This window comes from Ranitomeya imitator, chromosome 4 (genome assembly GCF_032444005.1).
Source record: "Ranitomeya imitator isolate aRanImi1 chromosome 4, aRanImi1.pri, whole genome shotgun sequence".
Classification (NCBI taxonomy): domain Eukaryota; kingdom Metazoa; phylum Chordata; class Amphibia; order Anura; family Dendrobatidae; genus Ranitomeya; species Ranitomeya imitator.
The window spans coordinates 411,157,326-411,171,664 of record NC_091285.1 but is presented as its reverse complement, the minus strand read 5'-3'; the positions used below and the strand labels follow the sequence as shown (position 1 = coordinate 411,171,664).

General features: G+C 46.1%; 1 protein-coding gene across 2 annotated transcripts in view; it reads left to right on the top strand.

Annotated features, from left to right (window-relative positions):
* Positions 1-14,339, top strand: part of NRF1 (nuclear respiratory factor 1) — a 135,501-nt gene that overhangs the window by 26,723 nt on the left and 94,439 nt on the right. For both annotated transcript variants that reach the window (XM_069765397.1, XM_069765396.1), the window contains 2 exons: positions 1,130-1,244; positions 3,563-3,689. In XM_069765397.1, the coding sequence (XP_069621498.1) occupies positions 1,130-1,244; positions 3,563-3,689 (242 nt within the window). The remainder of the gene's footprint in view (positions 1-1,129; positions 1,245-3,562; positions 3,690-14,339) is intronic.

Here is a 14,339-nt window from a genome sequence, read left to right as displayed (position 1 = left end):
GAGAGGGTCTGTAATAATAGGGAATGGTCCACTGTGTCAAAGGCAGCCGACAGGTCCAGGAGGAGGAGAACAGAGTAGTGTCGCTTGCTATTGGCGGTTAATAGGTCACTGGTGACCTTAGGGCAGTTTCAGTGGAGTGGTGTGACCGGAAGCCACATTGTAAGCGGTCGAAGAGGGAGCAGGAAGAGAGATAGAGATGGCAGGACAGTTCAAGATGGACGTGTTGTTCCAGTAGTTTTGAGGCATAGGGGAGAAGTGATATAGGGCGATAGCTAGATACAGAGGATGGGTCAAGAGAGGGCTTTTTAATAATAATAATCTTTATATAGCGCTAACATATTCCGCAGCGCTTTACAGGTTGCACACATTATCGTTGCTGTCCCCGTTGGGGCTCACAATCTAAATTCCCTATCAGTATGTCTTTGGAATGTGGAAACCAGAGTACCCGGAGTAAACCCACGCAAACACGGAGAGAACATACAAACTCTTTGCAGATGTTGTCCTTAGTGGGGCTTGAAGAGACAGTGGCTAGCACAGCAGCCTTGCAGTGCTGGAGTCCAGCACTGCAAGGCTGCTGTGCTAGCCACTGCGCCACCGTGCTGCCCATATTTTTGAGGATAGGTGTGATTGAGGCATGTTTTAAAGCTTGAGGGGAAAACACCAGTTGTTAGTGATAGGTTGAAGAGATGGGTTAGGGTTGGGATGAAGACTGTGGCGAGGTTTGGGATGAAGTGGGAAGGGATCGGGTCAAGTGCGCAGGTGGTGAGATGTAATCTTGAGAGTAGAGTGGAGAGTCGATCTTCTGTAATGGTGGAGACGTTGGTTTTGGAAGTGGAGGGCTGGACAGTTGGGAAGAAGGGCTCTGGGGGTTGTCAACCCAAACTGTCTCTGATGTTATCAATCTTCAGGAAAGAGACTTTGCGTCATTTTTCAAGCAGGTCTATGCGGTGACCAGTCTCCTGCATTTGGGTTACTCCTGGGCAGTTGCCTGGTTTTTACCTCATTATTATGGATGTTCTTGGTAAAGCCACCAAGGATTCATCTAAAACCGAATATTTATATCTATCCAGAATTTTGGGTGTAAAGCATTAATCCGGCAATAAAAATACATCTTTCCTTACATTTACAGGACCTGTAGGGATGGCTGCTGCAGCAGCAGTGGCTACTGGGAAGAAACGGAAGAAACCCCACATCTTTGAATCTAACCCTTCCATACGTAAGAGACAGCAAACCCGGCTGCTGAGGTCAGTGCATCCACATGTGTTTCAGTTTTATACTAGAGGATTGCATTGTCTACAATTATGTCTTATGTCCTGAGATTTACAAGTAACGCAAGAGAAAAGGTGAGGAATCGCAAATACCGTCATGGCCAAAAGTATTGACACCCCTGCAATTCTGTCAGATAATACTCATTTTCTTCCTGAAAATGATTGCAAACACAAATTATTTGGTATTATCTTAATTTAATTTGTCTTAAATGAAAAAACACAAAAAGAATTGTCCTAAAGCCAAATTGGATATAATTCCACACCAAACATAAAAAGGGGTGGCATAAATATTGGCACGGTTCGAAAAATCATGTGATGCTTCTTTAATTGGTGTAATTAACAGCACCTGTAACTTACCTGTGGCACCTAACAGGTGTTGGCAATAACTAAATCACACTTGCAGCCAGTTGACATGGATTAAAGTTGACTCAACCTCTGTCCTGTGTCCTTGTGTGTACCACATTGAGCATGGGGAAAAGAAAGAAGACCAAAGAACTGTCTGAGGACTTGAGAAACCAAATTGTGGGGAAGCATGAGCAATCTCAAGGCTACAAGTCCATCTCCAAAGACCTGAATGTTCCTGTGTCTACCGTGCGCAGTGTCATCAAGAAGTTTAAAGCCCATGGCACTGTGGCTAACCTCCCTAGATGTGGACGGAAAAGAAAAATTGACAAGAGATTTCAACGCAAGATTGTGCGGATGTTGGATAAAGAACCTTGAATAACATCCAAACATGTTCAAGCTGCCCTGCAGTCCGAGGGTACAACAATGTCAACCCGTACTATCCGTTGGCATCTGAATGAAAAGGGACTGTATGGTAGGAGACCCAGGAAGACCCCACTTCTTACCCCGAGACATAAAAAAGCCAGGCTGGAGTTTGCCAAAACTTACCTGAAAAAGCCTAAAACATTTTGGAAGAATGTTCTCTGGTCAGATGAGACAAAAGTAGAGCTTTTTGGGCAAAGGCATCAACATAGTGTTTACAGGAGAAAAAAAGAGACATTCACAGAAAAGAACACGGTCCCTACAGTCAAACATGGCGGAGGTTCCCTGATGTTTTGGGGTTGCTTTGCTGCCTCTGGCACTGGACTGCTTGACCGTGTGCATGGCATTATGAAGTCTGAAGACTACCAACAAATTTTGCACCATAATGTATGGCCCAGTGTGAGAACGCTGGGTCTCCCTCAGAGGTCATGGGTCTTCCAGCAGGACAATGACCCAAAACACACTTCAAAAAGCACTAGAAAATGGTTTGAGAGAAAGCACTGGAGACTTCTAAGGTGGCCAGCAATGAGTCCAGACCTGAATCCCATAGAACACCTGTGGAGAGATCTAAAAATGGCAGTTTGGAGAAGGCACCCTTCAAATATCAGGGACCTGGAGCAGTTTGCCAAAGAAGAATGGTCTAAAATTCCAGCAGAGCATTGTAAGAAACTCATTGATGGTTACCGGAAGCGGTTGGTCGCAGTTATTTTGGCTAAAGGTTGTGCAACCAAGTATTAGGCTGAGGGTGCCAATACTTTTGTCTGGCCCATTTTTGGAGTTTTGTATGAAATGATCAATGTTTTGCTTTTTGCTTCATTCTCTTGTGTTTTTTCATTTAAGACAAATTTAATGAAGATAATAATACCAAAGAATTTGTGTTTGCAATCATTTTCAGGAAGAAAATGAGTATTATTTGACAGAATTGCAGGGGTGTCAATACTTTTGACCATGACTGTAGCAATAAATCAAATTTGAGCTTTGTAAACTTCTTTTGGAATTGGCATGTAGCATCCCTTTCCTAAATGTGACAGGATTCCTATACTTCTTGATAGGAAAGATGAGTGATAACATGAAGAAAATCTCCACCCTTTGGGGATCACTGAAGGGCTGTACAGGAGCTGCTAATGCCCCTTTGTTCCTTCCCCACCCCTGTCTTACACAGACATGCTAAACCAGAAAGTAAAATTTTTATGTTGCTCCCAAACTTTAAAAAAAAAATTGTTGCTGCAAGATCCAAAACTAGCCGCTACAAGTTTTTAATGCCGTGGTGTATTTTATATACATCTTGGCAGTGAAAGGGTTAATATTGAACAATGTTTAGAGATTCTCGTTATCGTTTTGCCATAAAATAACATTGTGTATGTTAAACATAACGTATAATATTAGCAGGTATTCAGTGTTTATATATATATATATATATATATATATATATATATATATATATATATATATATATATATATATATATATATTTATATATATTTATATTTATATTTCACTAGTTGCTTTTTTTTTCTTTTTGTCTCCAGGAAACTCAGGGCAACCCTAGATGAGTATACCACTAGGGTTGGCCAGCAGGCGATTGTCCTGTGCATTTCTCCTTCGAAACCTAACCCTGTTTTTAAAGTATTTGGAGCCGCACCTTTGGAGAATGTGGTGAGTGTTTCAGTACTTTTTTTTTGCAGTCATTGAAATTGAAATAATCGTATGTATAGTGAGGGAAATAAGTATTTGCTCCCTTGCTGATTTTGTAAGTTTGCCCACTGACAAAGACATGAACAGTTTATAATTGTAAGGTTAGGTTAAATTTAACGTTGAGAGATAATATCTAAAAAAAAAAAAAATCACATTGTATAAATTATATAAATTTATTTACATTTTGCAGTGAGAAATAAGTATTTGATCCCTCTGGCAAACAAGACTTAATACTTGGTGGCAAAACCCTTTTTGGCAAGCACAGCAGTCAGATGTTTTTTGTAGTTGATGATGAGGTTTGCGTACATGTCAGGAGGAATTTTTGTTCACTCGTCTTTGCAGGTCATCCCTAAATCATTAAGATTTTGAGGCTGTCGCTTGGCAACTCGGAGCTTCAACTCCCTCCATAGGTTTTCTATGGGATTACGGTCTGGAGACTGGCTAGGCCGCTCCATGACCTTAATGTGCTTCTTTTTGAGCCACTCCTTTGTTGCCTTGGCTATATGTTTTGGGTCATTGTCTTGCTGGAAGACCTAGCCACGACCCATTTTTAATGTCCTGGCGGAGCGAAGGAGATTGTCACTCAGGATTTTATGGTGCATGGCTCCATCCATTCTCCCATTGATGCGGGGAAGTAGTCATGTGCCCTTAGCAGAGAAACAACCCCTAAATCATAATGTTTCCACCTCCGCGCTTGACAGTAGGTTGGAGGTAGCAATTCACTTCAAACACAGCGAGTTGAGTTAATGCCAAAGAGCTCGGTTTTTGTCTCATCTCACCCCAGCACCGTCTCCCAATCACTCACTGAATGATCCAGGTGTTCATTAGCAAAATTCAGACGGGCCTGTACATGTGCCTTCTTGAGCAGGGAGACCTTGCGGGCACTGCAGGATTTTAAACCTTTACGGCGTAATGTGTTACCAATGGTTTTCATGGTGACTGTGGTCCCAGCTGCCTTGAGATCATTGTTTCCCCCGTGCAGTTTTAGGCTGATCTCTCACCTTCCTCATGATCAAGGATACCCCACGAGGTGAGATATTTCATGGTGCTCCAGATCTATGTCGATTGACAGTCATTTTGTATTTCTTCCATTTTCTTACTATTGCACCAACAGTTATCTCCTTCTCATCCAGCGTCTTGCTTATGGTTTTGTAACATAGTAACATAGTTATTAAGGTTGAAGGAAGACTTTAAGTCCATCTAGTTCAACCCATAGCCTAACCTAACATGCCGTAACTTGTAGCCCATTCCAGCTTTGTGCAGGTCTGTGATCTTTTCCCTGACATCTTTAGAAAGCGCTTTGGTCTTACCCATGTTGTAGAGGTTAGTCTGACTGATTGAGTCTGTGGACAGAAGTCTTTTATAAAGGTGACTATGTAAGGCAGCTGTCTTTAATGCAGGTAACGAGTTGATTTAGGAGCGTCTAACTGTTCTGTAGGAGCCAGAACTCTTAATGTTGGTAGGGGATCAAATATTTATTTCTCCTTCGCCTCATTGGGGAACAGACCATGGGTGTATGCTGCTGCCACTAGGAGGCTGACGCTAAGTTGAAAGAAAGAGTTAGCTCCTCGCCTGCAGTATACACCCTCCTGCTGGCTCCCAGAGAACCGGTTCTTGCTTAGGGTCCGTAGGAGGCACATAGACGGGTCTGCTACTCAAGACGCAAAACTCATTATTATTTTACTTTTCAATTTTGACTCTTGACGTTTTTGAATTTTATTTTTCCCACGGACGAATGGGGCTACGAATCCTTTCAAGGTTCCGATCTCCTCAAACCATCAACAGGCGAGCACGCAGAGTGTCACCTCTCCGTATCCTCTCCTGCGACATGGGATGCCATTGCCTGGGCTGATTCCTGGGGGCGACGGGTCCCTTCAAGGGCACCGATCTCCCTGCACCATCAACAGACGAGCACATGGAGTGTCGCCTCCATGTATCCTCTTCTGCAGCCAGGCCTAATGCCGGACAGCTGGCCCTGTCCACCCGGGGGCTTGAACTCTGTGGATGTACAGAGGCACCTTCTTTGGCGTCCGAGCAGCCCCCCACTGCACAACCACTGTTAAAGCGGATGGTACAAGGAGGCGGACGGTTCCTCTCCATTTCCCTAACAAAGGGATGGTGGATTGAGGATTACCCGTTTATCCCTGCACCATCCACGCTGCAATACCTGACCTGCAGCAGAACAGTAGAGTGTGCGTGCTTTCCTCAGTGCTGAAACCCAGTCATCCGCGGCAGCTCCATGCTGGGACGCGCACCAGTGGTGAGTGGATCCAGTCAGCAGTGAGTCTCTCTAGCGGGATATTCACATGCTGACATGCAGCCTCAGCCATGGCTTCCCTGTCGCCCCACCTCCTTGCCGGCTGCAAAAATTTAGTCCCCAGCTTCAGCCGATGTGTAGGCTGCATCCCGGAAGCCGCACCCACACTATGGCGCTCTAAGGTGGCTCCGCCCACTTCTCTGGCGCTTCTCGCCTAGGACGGGAGTGCTCGCTTTTCTCGGCCCACCAACGCCCTCTCACTTCTACACCTGGCATTGCTCCCCCGGCTGCAGAAATTTAGGCCCCGGCTTGGGCCTATTCATGGAAGTCACGAGGCTCCGCTCACATCGCGGCTGTGGCTCTGTCCCCTGAATTGGCACCTCTCGCTCACTGCGAGACTTTACCACCTCTGCAACTCCCTGTTGCCATCTTGGTCCACCCGGCCAGCTCACACAGAGGCGATGGCTTTGCATTAAAGGGACACAAGGAATCTGCACTGGACCTGGCAGGTGACTCTTAGCGTAAAAACATAGCGCTAATCCAATGCGGACTCCAGGAACATCGGTACCCGGGTAAGGAAGCACTGCTCTCTCCCCCTGCAGTTTTCCCCCGTAGTATTTCCTGGTCTTAAAGGCGCCATGACACCTTGTCACGGTCCAAGCTCCCAAAGGGTCTAATAAGATTATTAGTCCTATTTAATTTGCAAAGCCACAACCTCAAATGCGTTCAGCAGCCCTTCGCCGCCCCAATCCCAGTGTACCAAGTTCCACTCAGTGGGCTTCGTCACCGTAGCAATCCATGGCTTCTCTGGCCAAAGAGATTGAATCCCTCCGTGATTCCTCTGTGGATTGGAGCATTAGCAGGTCTGATATAAACAGATCCTCTCTTACACAGGAGTCATCGGCTAGCAGGGGCCGCAAGTAAGACTCTTGAGTTTGAATTTGATGTGTTCCCGAATCTGCACCCGCCAGAGTTCCAGAAAATGGGGGATTCTAAAGGTTGATGAGGATTCCCGTTCTGTCCCAGAACACAGTCCCCTTCAAGAGGACTAATCTCCCTTATACAGCATTTACCATTCACCCGGAGGTCCGGGTTATACTTAACCGGTGCTGAGAGCGACTTGATAAACACCTCACAGGTCAGAAGCCTCTTGAGGCGAGGTGCCCCCTGTTTCAGCTGATCTGCAGAAAGATTGAGCTGAATCTTCTACAGTGAACCTGCCAGTATTTTGTCCGGTATTGAGAATCCTTCTATCCTGACCGAATGGATCACCACCCACGGACGGTCGGAGAATCTGACTCACTCCGTCTTTGAGGCCTTGGGTTCAACACTATCCATTGTTTGCCGTGGCGGGGGTAGCTATAGCTATGGTCTCCTACGCCTCTTTGGATGCGGCTAGTTGCACTGCACTATCAGCGGCAAGTGCCATCTCACGTTCAGAAGGACATTATGGCTCAGTGAATAGAAAACGGACTCTGTTTACATAAAGTCTCTGACATCTCTTCCTTACCAGAGTGGCCGTTTAGAGTGAAGCTGGGGGGTTTTACCTTTAGCCGGGCAGCCTGGGTCGATCGTTCCTGACCTTTCTCCCTGACGTTGCTCCTGCCGCGGCGGAACCACATCATCCTCCAGAGCCTTCGGCAATGCTGGATGATTAGACGGGACCAGGGGCCTCCATTAGCTCCTCCCAGCTTCTTGGTTCACTCTCCCCCCTCGCGCCTACATGCCGGCAAGCGCTCCATGCATCCTGTGTCATGGCCAGAAAGTGACGTACACCGCCGAGGCAGAAGGCGCGACGTCACTTCCGCTCTGCGTTCCACGGTGGAACGCATTGCCATTTTGGCGAGAAATTTTAAATTAAATGAAAAAAATAAATGGCGCCAGGAAGTTCCTATTACTGAGGGGGAGAGACCTCATCTAATTGGATGAGGTAAAAGACGCTGGATCTCGGTTCCTTTATAAGAACCCTGATGGAAGACTCCATAAGGTAGGACGAAGGTTTGAATGATGGATGTGTCTTCCCTGAGAGCTGCATCTGCAGAGCCCATAGCAAACCCTGGTCCAGTGAGTATACCTGGTAAAGGGTTACCCATATTTGATTCAGGACCCATTCTTATGGGGAACCTCCCTCCTCCTCTTTAGGGAGACAAGGATCCTATACCAAAGACTAGGGAAAAGTCTGCAAGCCGCAAGTGTGCCATCTGAAGTAAAAAAAAAACCTCCCCTCCATTTCTTTAAAGGAAAAAAAAAAAAAAAGCCTTGTGCCAGCTATGCACAGAGAAAATTGTCCGGGAGGAACAACCATCCCTGATGGATGACGTAAGGGTACCGTCACACTATACAATTTACCTACGATCACGACCAGCGATATGACCTGGCCGTGATCGTAGGTAAATCTTAGTGTGGTCGCTGGGGAGCTGTCACACAGACCGCTCTCCAGCGACCAAGATGCCGAGGTCCCTGGGTAACCAGGGTAAACATCGGGTAACTAAGCGCAGGACCGCGCTTAGTTACCCGATGTTTACCCTGGTTACAAGCGTTAAACTAAAAAAAAAACAAACAGCACATACTTACATTCTGGTGTCCGTCAGGTCCCTTGCAGTCTTTGCTTCCCGCACTGGCCGTAAAGTGAAAGTGAAAGCACAGCCGCTGTGCTCTGCTTTCACTTTACGGCCGGCAGTCACAGTGCTGGAAGCAGACTGCAAGGGACCTGACGGACACCAGAATGTAAGTATGTGCTGTTTGTTTTTTTTTAGTTTAACGCTTGTAACCAGGGTAAACATCGGGTAACTAAGCGCGGTCCTGCGCTTAGTTACCCGATGTTTACCCTGGTTACAAGCGAACGCATCGCTGGATCGCATCGCTAGATCGGTGTCACACACACCGATCTAGCGATGACAGCGGGAGATCCAGCGATGAAAGAAAGTTCTAAACGATCTGCTACGACGTACGATTCTCAGCAGGATCCCTGATCGCTGCTGCGTGTCAGACACAGCGATATCGTAACGATATCGCTGGAACGTCACAAATCGTACCGTCGTAGCGATCGAAATGTTATAGTGTGACGGTACCCTAAGAGGGATGGTACGACAGGAGATAGTGATCCCTGGCTTCCTTCTCCCAGTCATTCACAGGGGGTCCTACAGTCTAAAAAAAACAGAAAATACGCCCCTGAAGACCTCTCAAACTCAGAACCCAAGTCATCAATCTCGGGGGATTGGAGGGAGGAAGGTGAACTGACTCCGAGCCATACAGAGGATGATAAAAAGCTGTTCTTTTCCTCAGAGGATATGAAGGAGCTACTCTCGGCAGTCAGAAATACAATGAGGGTTGAGGAAGAGAAACCATCCCGTTCAGTCCAGGACAATTTATTTGGCGGTCTGAAATCAAGAAGAAAGATGGTCTTCCCTATCCATGATAATGTCCAGAATCTAATCCTGGATGAATGGGAGTTTCCAGAAAGGAAACTGAATATCCCTAATGAGATGAGAGATCAGTTTCCCCTGGATGAAGACACCTCGAAGTGTTGGACCGAAGTCCCTAAAGTGGATATCCAAGTAGCTAGGATAGCCAACAAAAACTATGCTACCTTTTGAAGACTCCTTTCAACTCAAAGACCCTCTTGACCGCAAGATGGATAGCTTACTGAGGAGGTCCTGGGAGGATTCAGCAGCCTCCTTTAAAAACGAACGTTGCATCCGCCTGCGTCACGAGAACCCTATTTCTCTGGCTGTAACAATTGGAAGACCATATAAGAAGTGGTACTCCGAGAGGATCTTCTGACATCTATACCTCTCCTTCAGAAGGCGGGAGGCTTTCTAGCGGACTCCTCTGCGGAAGCGGTTCGCATTGCGACTAGAACATCGGTACTGTCCAACACTACCAGAAGATCATTGTGGCTGAAGATGTGGAGCGGAGATATTCTGTCAAAAACTAAACTATGTTCTATTCCCTTCAAGGGCGAGTGCATGTTTGGCCCTGCACTGGATGACTTACTGGAAAAAGTAACAGACCAGAAGAAAAATCTTCCCGAACCAAAACTTTTCAAGAAGAAGCCCTTTCATCCACCACAAACCCAGACCCCTCAATACAGGGGGAAAGGTAAAACGGGGCGATGGAGTTACCCCAAAGGTGGTAGAAATATTTTTCAGAGCTCCCGTTCAGACAGAAAATGACGCCAAGCAGATGGGGGGCAAGATTTCAGATCACTTCCCAAACTGGCAATAAATAACCTAAGACCAGAGAATCCTGGACTCGGTCAGAAGGGGAATAAAAATAGAATTTTCCTCTTTGCCACCAAAAAAACTAGAGGTAACACATCTTCCATCGGCAAAACTTCAGAAAATCCTATACACAGAACTCCAAGAGATGTTGTCCTCAGGAGTAATATCACCGTTTCCAGAAGCCGAGCGAGGCCAGGGTCACTACTCCCGTCTATTCCTAGTAAAAAAACAGGTGGGAAATATCGGGTCATCATCAATCTAAAAAAAAGCTGAACCAACATGTCGTGTACCGACTTTTAAAAATGGAGTACATAAAAAGTGCAATTCCATTAATCGGGAAAGACTTTGCCATGTCCACCATAGACCTCCAAGAGGCTTATTACCACGTACCCATCCATCCAGCCTACCATCAGTATCTGAGATTCGCGGTTATTCTAAGAGAAGAAATACATCACTTCCAGTTCAAGGTTCTTCCCTTCAGGATATTATCGGCGCCCTGAACATTTACAAAAATAATGGCAGAAGTAGTAGCCTTCTTCAGGAAGCAGAACATCTGTATCGTCCCCTACCTGGATGACCTTCTCGTAATGGCTCGCTTCGTCTCCACTCTGAAAGAACAACTCCAATCAGTTCTGTATACCTTGGCATCCTTAGACTTGATTGTAAATCAGGAAAAATCAGATCTGAATCCTTCAACCAAAAAAGTCTTTCTATCAATCCTCCTAGACTCCCAGAACCTATAATCTTTTCTTTCGGTCACCAAGCATTTATGTCTAAGATCAAAAATTCAGACACTAAAAATACAGAAAAGGGTTACCATAAGGTTCGCCATGTCGGTATTGAGGGTCAATGACTTTGTGAATCCAGGCAGTCCCTTGGGCCCAGGCTCCCTGAAGAACTCTCCAAAAGCTTATCCTTTCCCGCTGGAACAAAGACCCAGAGACTCTCGGTACAAGAATCTCTCTACCTCAGCATGTAAAGTTTATCCCTCAACTGGTGGCTCAGCCAAGGAAACCTATAAAAAGGGATACCCTGGATACAATATCCTAGGACGTCGATTACAACAGATGCCGGCAAACGCAGTTGGGGTGCAGTAACATCTCAGGGAGTCTTTCAGGGCGTCTGGCCCAAGAAGACCAACTAGTCTTACAATTTCATGGAATTGAAAGCTGTAGAAGAGGCCATAAGGGCAGCAGAACCTTTGATCCAAAAAGCCCATGTCCGTGTTTACTCCGACAACATGACCACTGTAGCCCATCTACTTCACCAGGGCAGCACTAAATACAAAAGTCTGCAACAGATCTCGACAAGGATATTTTGTTGGGCCAAGCATCATCTCCTATCCTTATCGGCTCTCCACCTGAAAGGATCCGACAACGTCGAAGCAGACTTCTTGAGCAGAACAGATATAGATCCAGGGGAATGGAGCCTCAATATGAGAATTTTCCAGGCCATAACCAATAAATGGGGTCTCCCAAAAGTGGACTTGTTTGCGAACTGAAGAAACGCCAAAACAGAGCAGTACTTCTCCATAGGCCCAGACGAAACCCATTCAAGGGTGGACGCCTTCGCTCACCCGTGGATCTTCAGACTGACATACGCTTTTCCTCCATTTCCTTTACTACCAAGGACTCTGCAAAAAATCAGGACAGACGGGGTCAAAACCATCTTGATCGCCACTCTCTGGCCAAAAAGGGGCTGTTTGGAGCCCTAAAATTAATTGGCTCAGAGAAACATCTGATCCTGCCTCTGGACCAGGACCACCTACATCAAAGTCCCATCTTTCACCCGGCTCCCCATAGCCTAAGCTTGGTAGCCTGGCTTCTGAGTCCACAATCCTGAAAGCCAGAGGCCTCTCAGATGCGGTTATATCCACTTTACAAAAAAAGTAGGAAACCGATCATCAATTCCATACATTCCAAAGTTTGGAAAACCTTCTCAGCATGGTATGGATCCACTCCCATAGATCCTTTACACCCGGACTTAGCAAGAATCCTAGATTTCCTACACGACGGCTTATCTAAGGGACTAAAACCAAGTACTCTGAAAGTCCAGGTCTCTGCCCTGAGTTCCTACTTCGACCAAAATCTAGCAGACCATAGATGGATAAGAAGGTTCATGTCAGGCGCTTCCAGAATCCGTCTAAAGAAATGCAACATGGTCCCATCTTGGGACTTGAACATAGTGCTAAAAGGTCTAACTATCCCACCATTTGAGCCGATGGACCAGATCCAGATAGACAGACTATCCTGGAAAACAGCACTTCTTGTAGCCATTAACTCCGGCAAGGAGGGTGGGCGAGATACAGGCTCTATCCGTCAGAGAACCCTATCTAAGAATTAAGAAGTATCAGGAGTTCCACAGATACCAAGAAATAATTCTGCTCTCCTTCTGTGACAATCCAAAAGATGAGAGAGAAGCAGGATTCCACTCTCTGGACGTTCGGCGGACAGTCCTTATCTATTTGAATGAAACAAAGTCTTGGAGGAAAGATCAAAATCTTTTTGTTCAGTATGGCGGACCAAACAAAGGGAAGAAAGCTTCCAAAAGTTCTTTAGCAAATTGGATCAAGAAAGTGATCATGGACACTCACAAAAACCAGGATCTACCTCCTCCAGAATCCTTGAAAGCCCACTCAACTCAATCTGTCTGTCTCCTGGGGAGAGAAGGCCAATGTGTCCATCGAGCAGATTTGCAAAGCTGCTACCTGGTCCTCAGTCCATACCTTCACTAGGCACTATAGATTAGATCTAATGTCAGTAAGAGATCTAGCCTTTGGCAGGAAAGTCCTGCAAGCTGTTGTCCCTCCCTAGACATTTTTTCTTTGGTGTATCTCCTGTGTGCTGTAGTGGAGCGGATTAAATAAAATAGAATTACACTTACCGGTAATTGGGTTTCTAAAGGCCCCTTCACATTAAGCGACGCTGCAGCGATACCGACAACGATCCGGATCGCTGCAGCGTCGCTGTTTGGTCGCTGGAGAGCTGTCACACAGACAGCTCTCCAGCGACCAACGATGCCGGTAACCAGGGTAAACATCGGGTAACTAAGCGCAGGGCCGCGCTTAGTAACCCGATGTTTACCCTGGATACCATGCTAAAAGTTAAAAAAAACAAACACTACATACTTACCTACCGCTGTCTGTCCTCCAGCGCTGCGCTCTGCTTCTCTGCTCTCCTCCTGTACTGGCTGGGAGCCGGAAAGCAGAGCGGTGACGTCACCGCTCTGCTTTCCGGCTCACAGCCAGTACAGGAGGAGTGCAGAGCGCAGCGCTGGAGGACAGACAGCGTTAGGTAAGTATGTAGTGTTTGTTTTTTTTTAACTTTTAGCATGGTATCCAGGGTAAACATCGGGTTACTAAGCGCGGCCCTGCGCTTAGTTACCCGATGTTTACCCTGGTTACCAGTGAAGACATCGCTGGATCGGTGTCACACACGCCGATCCAGCGATGTCTCCAGGGAGTCCAGCGACGAAATAAAGTTCTGGACTTTATTCAGCGACCAACGATCTCCCAGCAGGGGCCTGATCGTTGGTCGCTGCCACACATAACGATTTCATTAACGATATCGTTGCTACGTCACAAATAGCAACGATATCGTTAACAATATCGTTATGTGTGAAGGTACCTTAAGACCCTCCACAACCGCACGGGTAATTACCCCCCCAATAAAATGTGCATTTGATTCTTTGTGTAAATAAATAATTCAAGCATTCACTCTGTGGTCCTTGGAAAACACTGGGGGTTAGGGGAAGGGGAGGGCTATTTAAACCTCTTGTTCCTGTCCCTAATTAGGATGGGGAGGCAACCTCTTCTGTGCTGTCGTGGAGGGTCTTAGAAACCCAATTACCGGTAAGTGTAATTCTATTTTCAGCAAGCTCATTATCATGCAGGCAGGATTGCAATAACAATTAGTAATTTCGCAAGTCTCTCTCCCTTTGCACATGCTCATTAGGTGATTCAAAGCAAAATATCAGGTCTGGACCAGTCTATTTCTTCTAATGTACTTGTGAATTTTTGGAATCGAGAAGTATGAGTCTAGGATAGCCCCAGTGGCCATTGTGAAAATTGCAAAACCTGTCATTTTTAATACAGATTGTGGTATGGAATTTAATTTGGCTATGTGAGAGGCC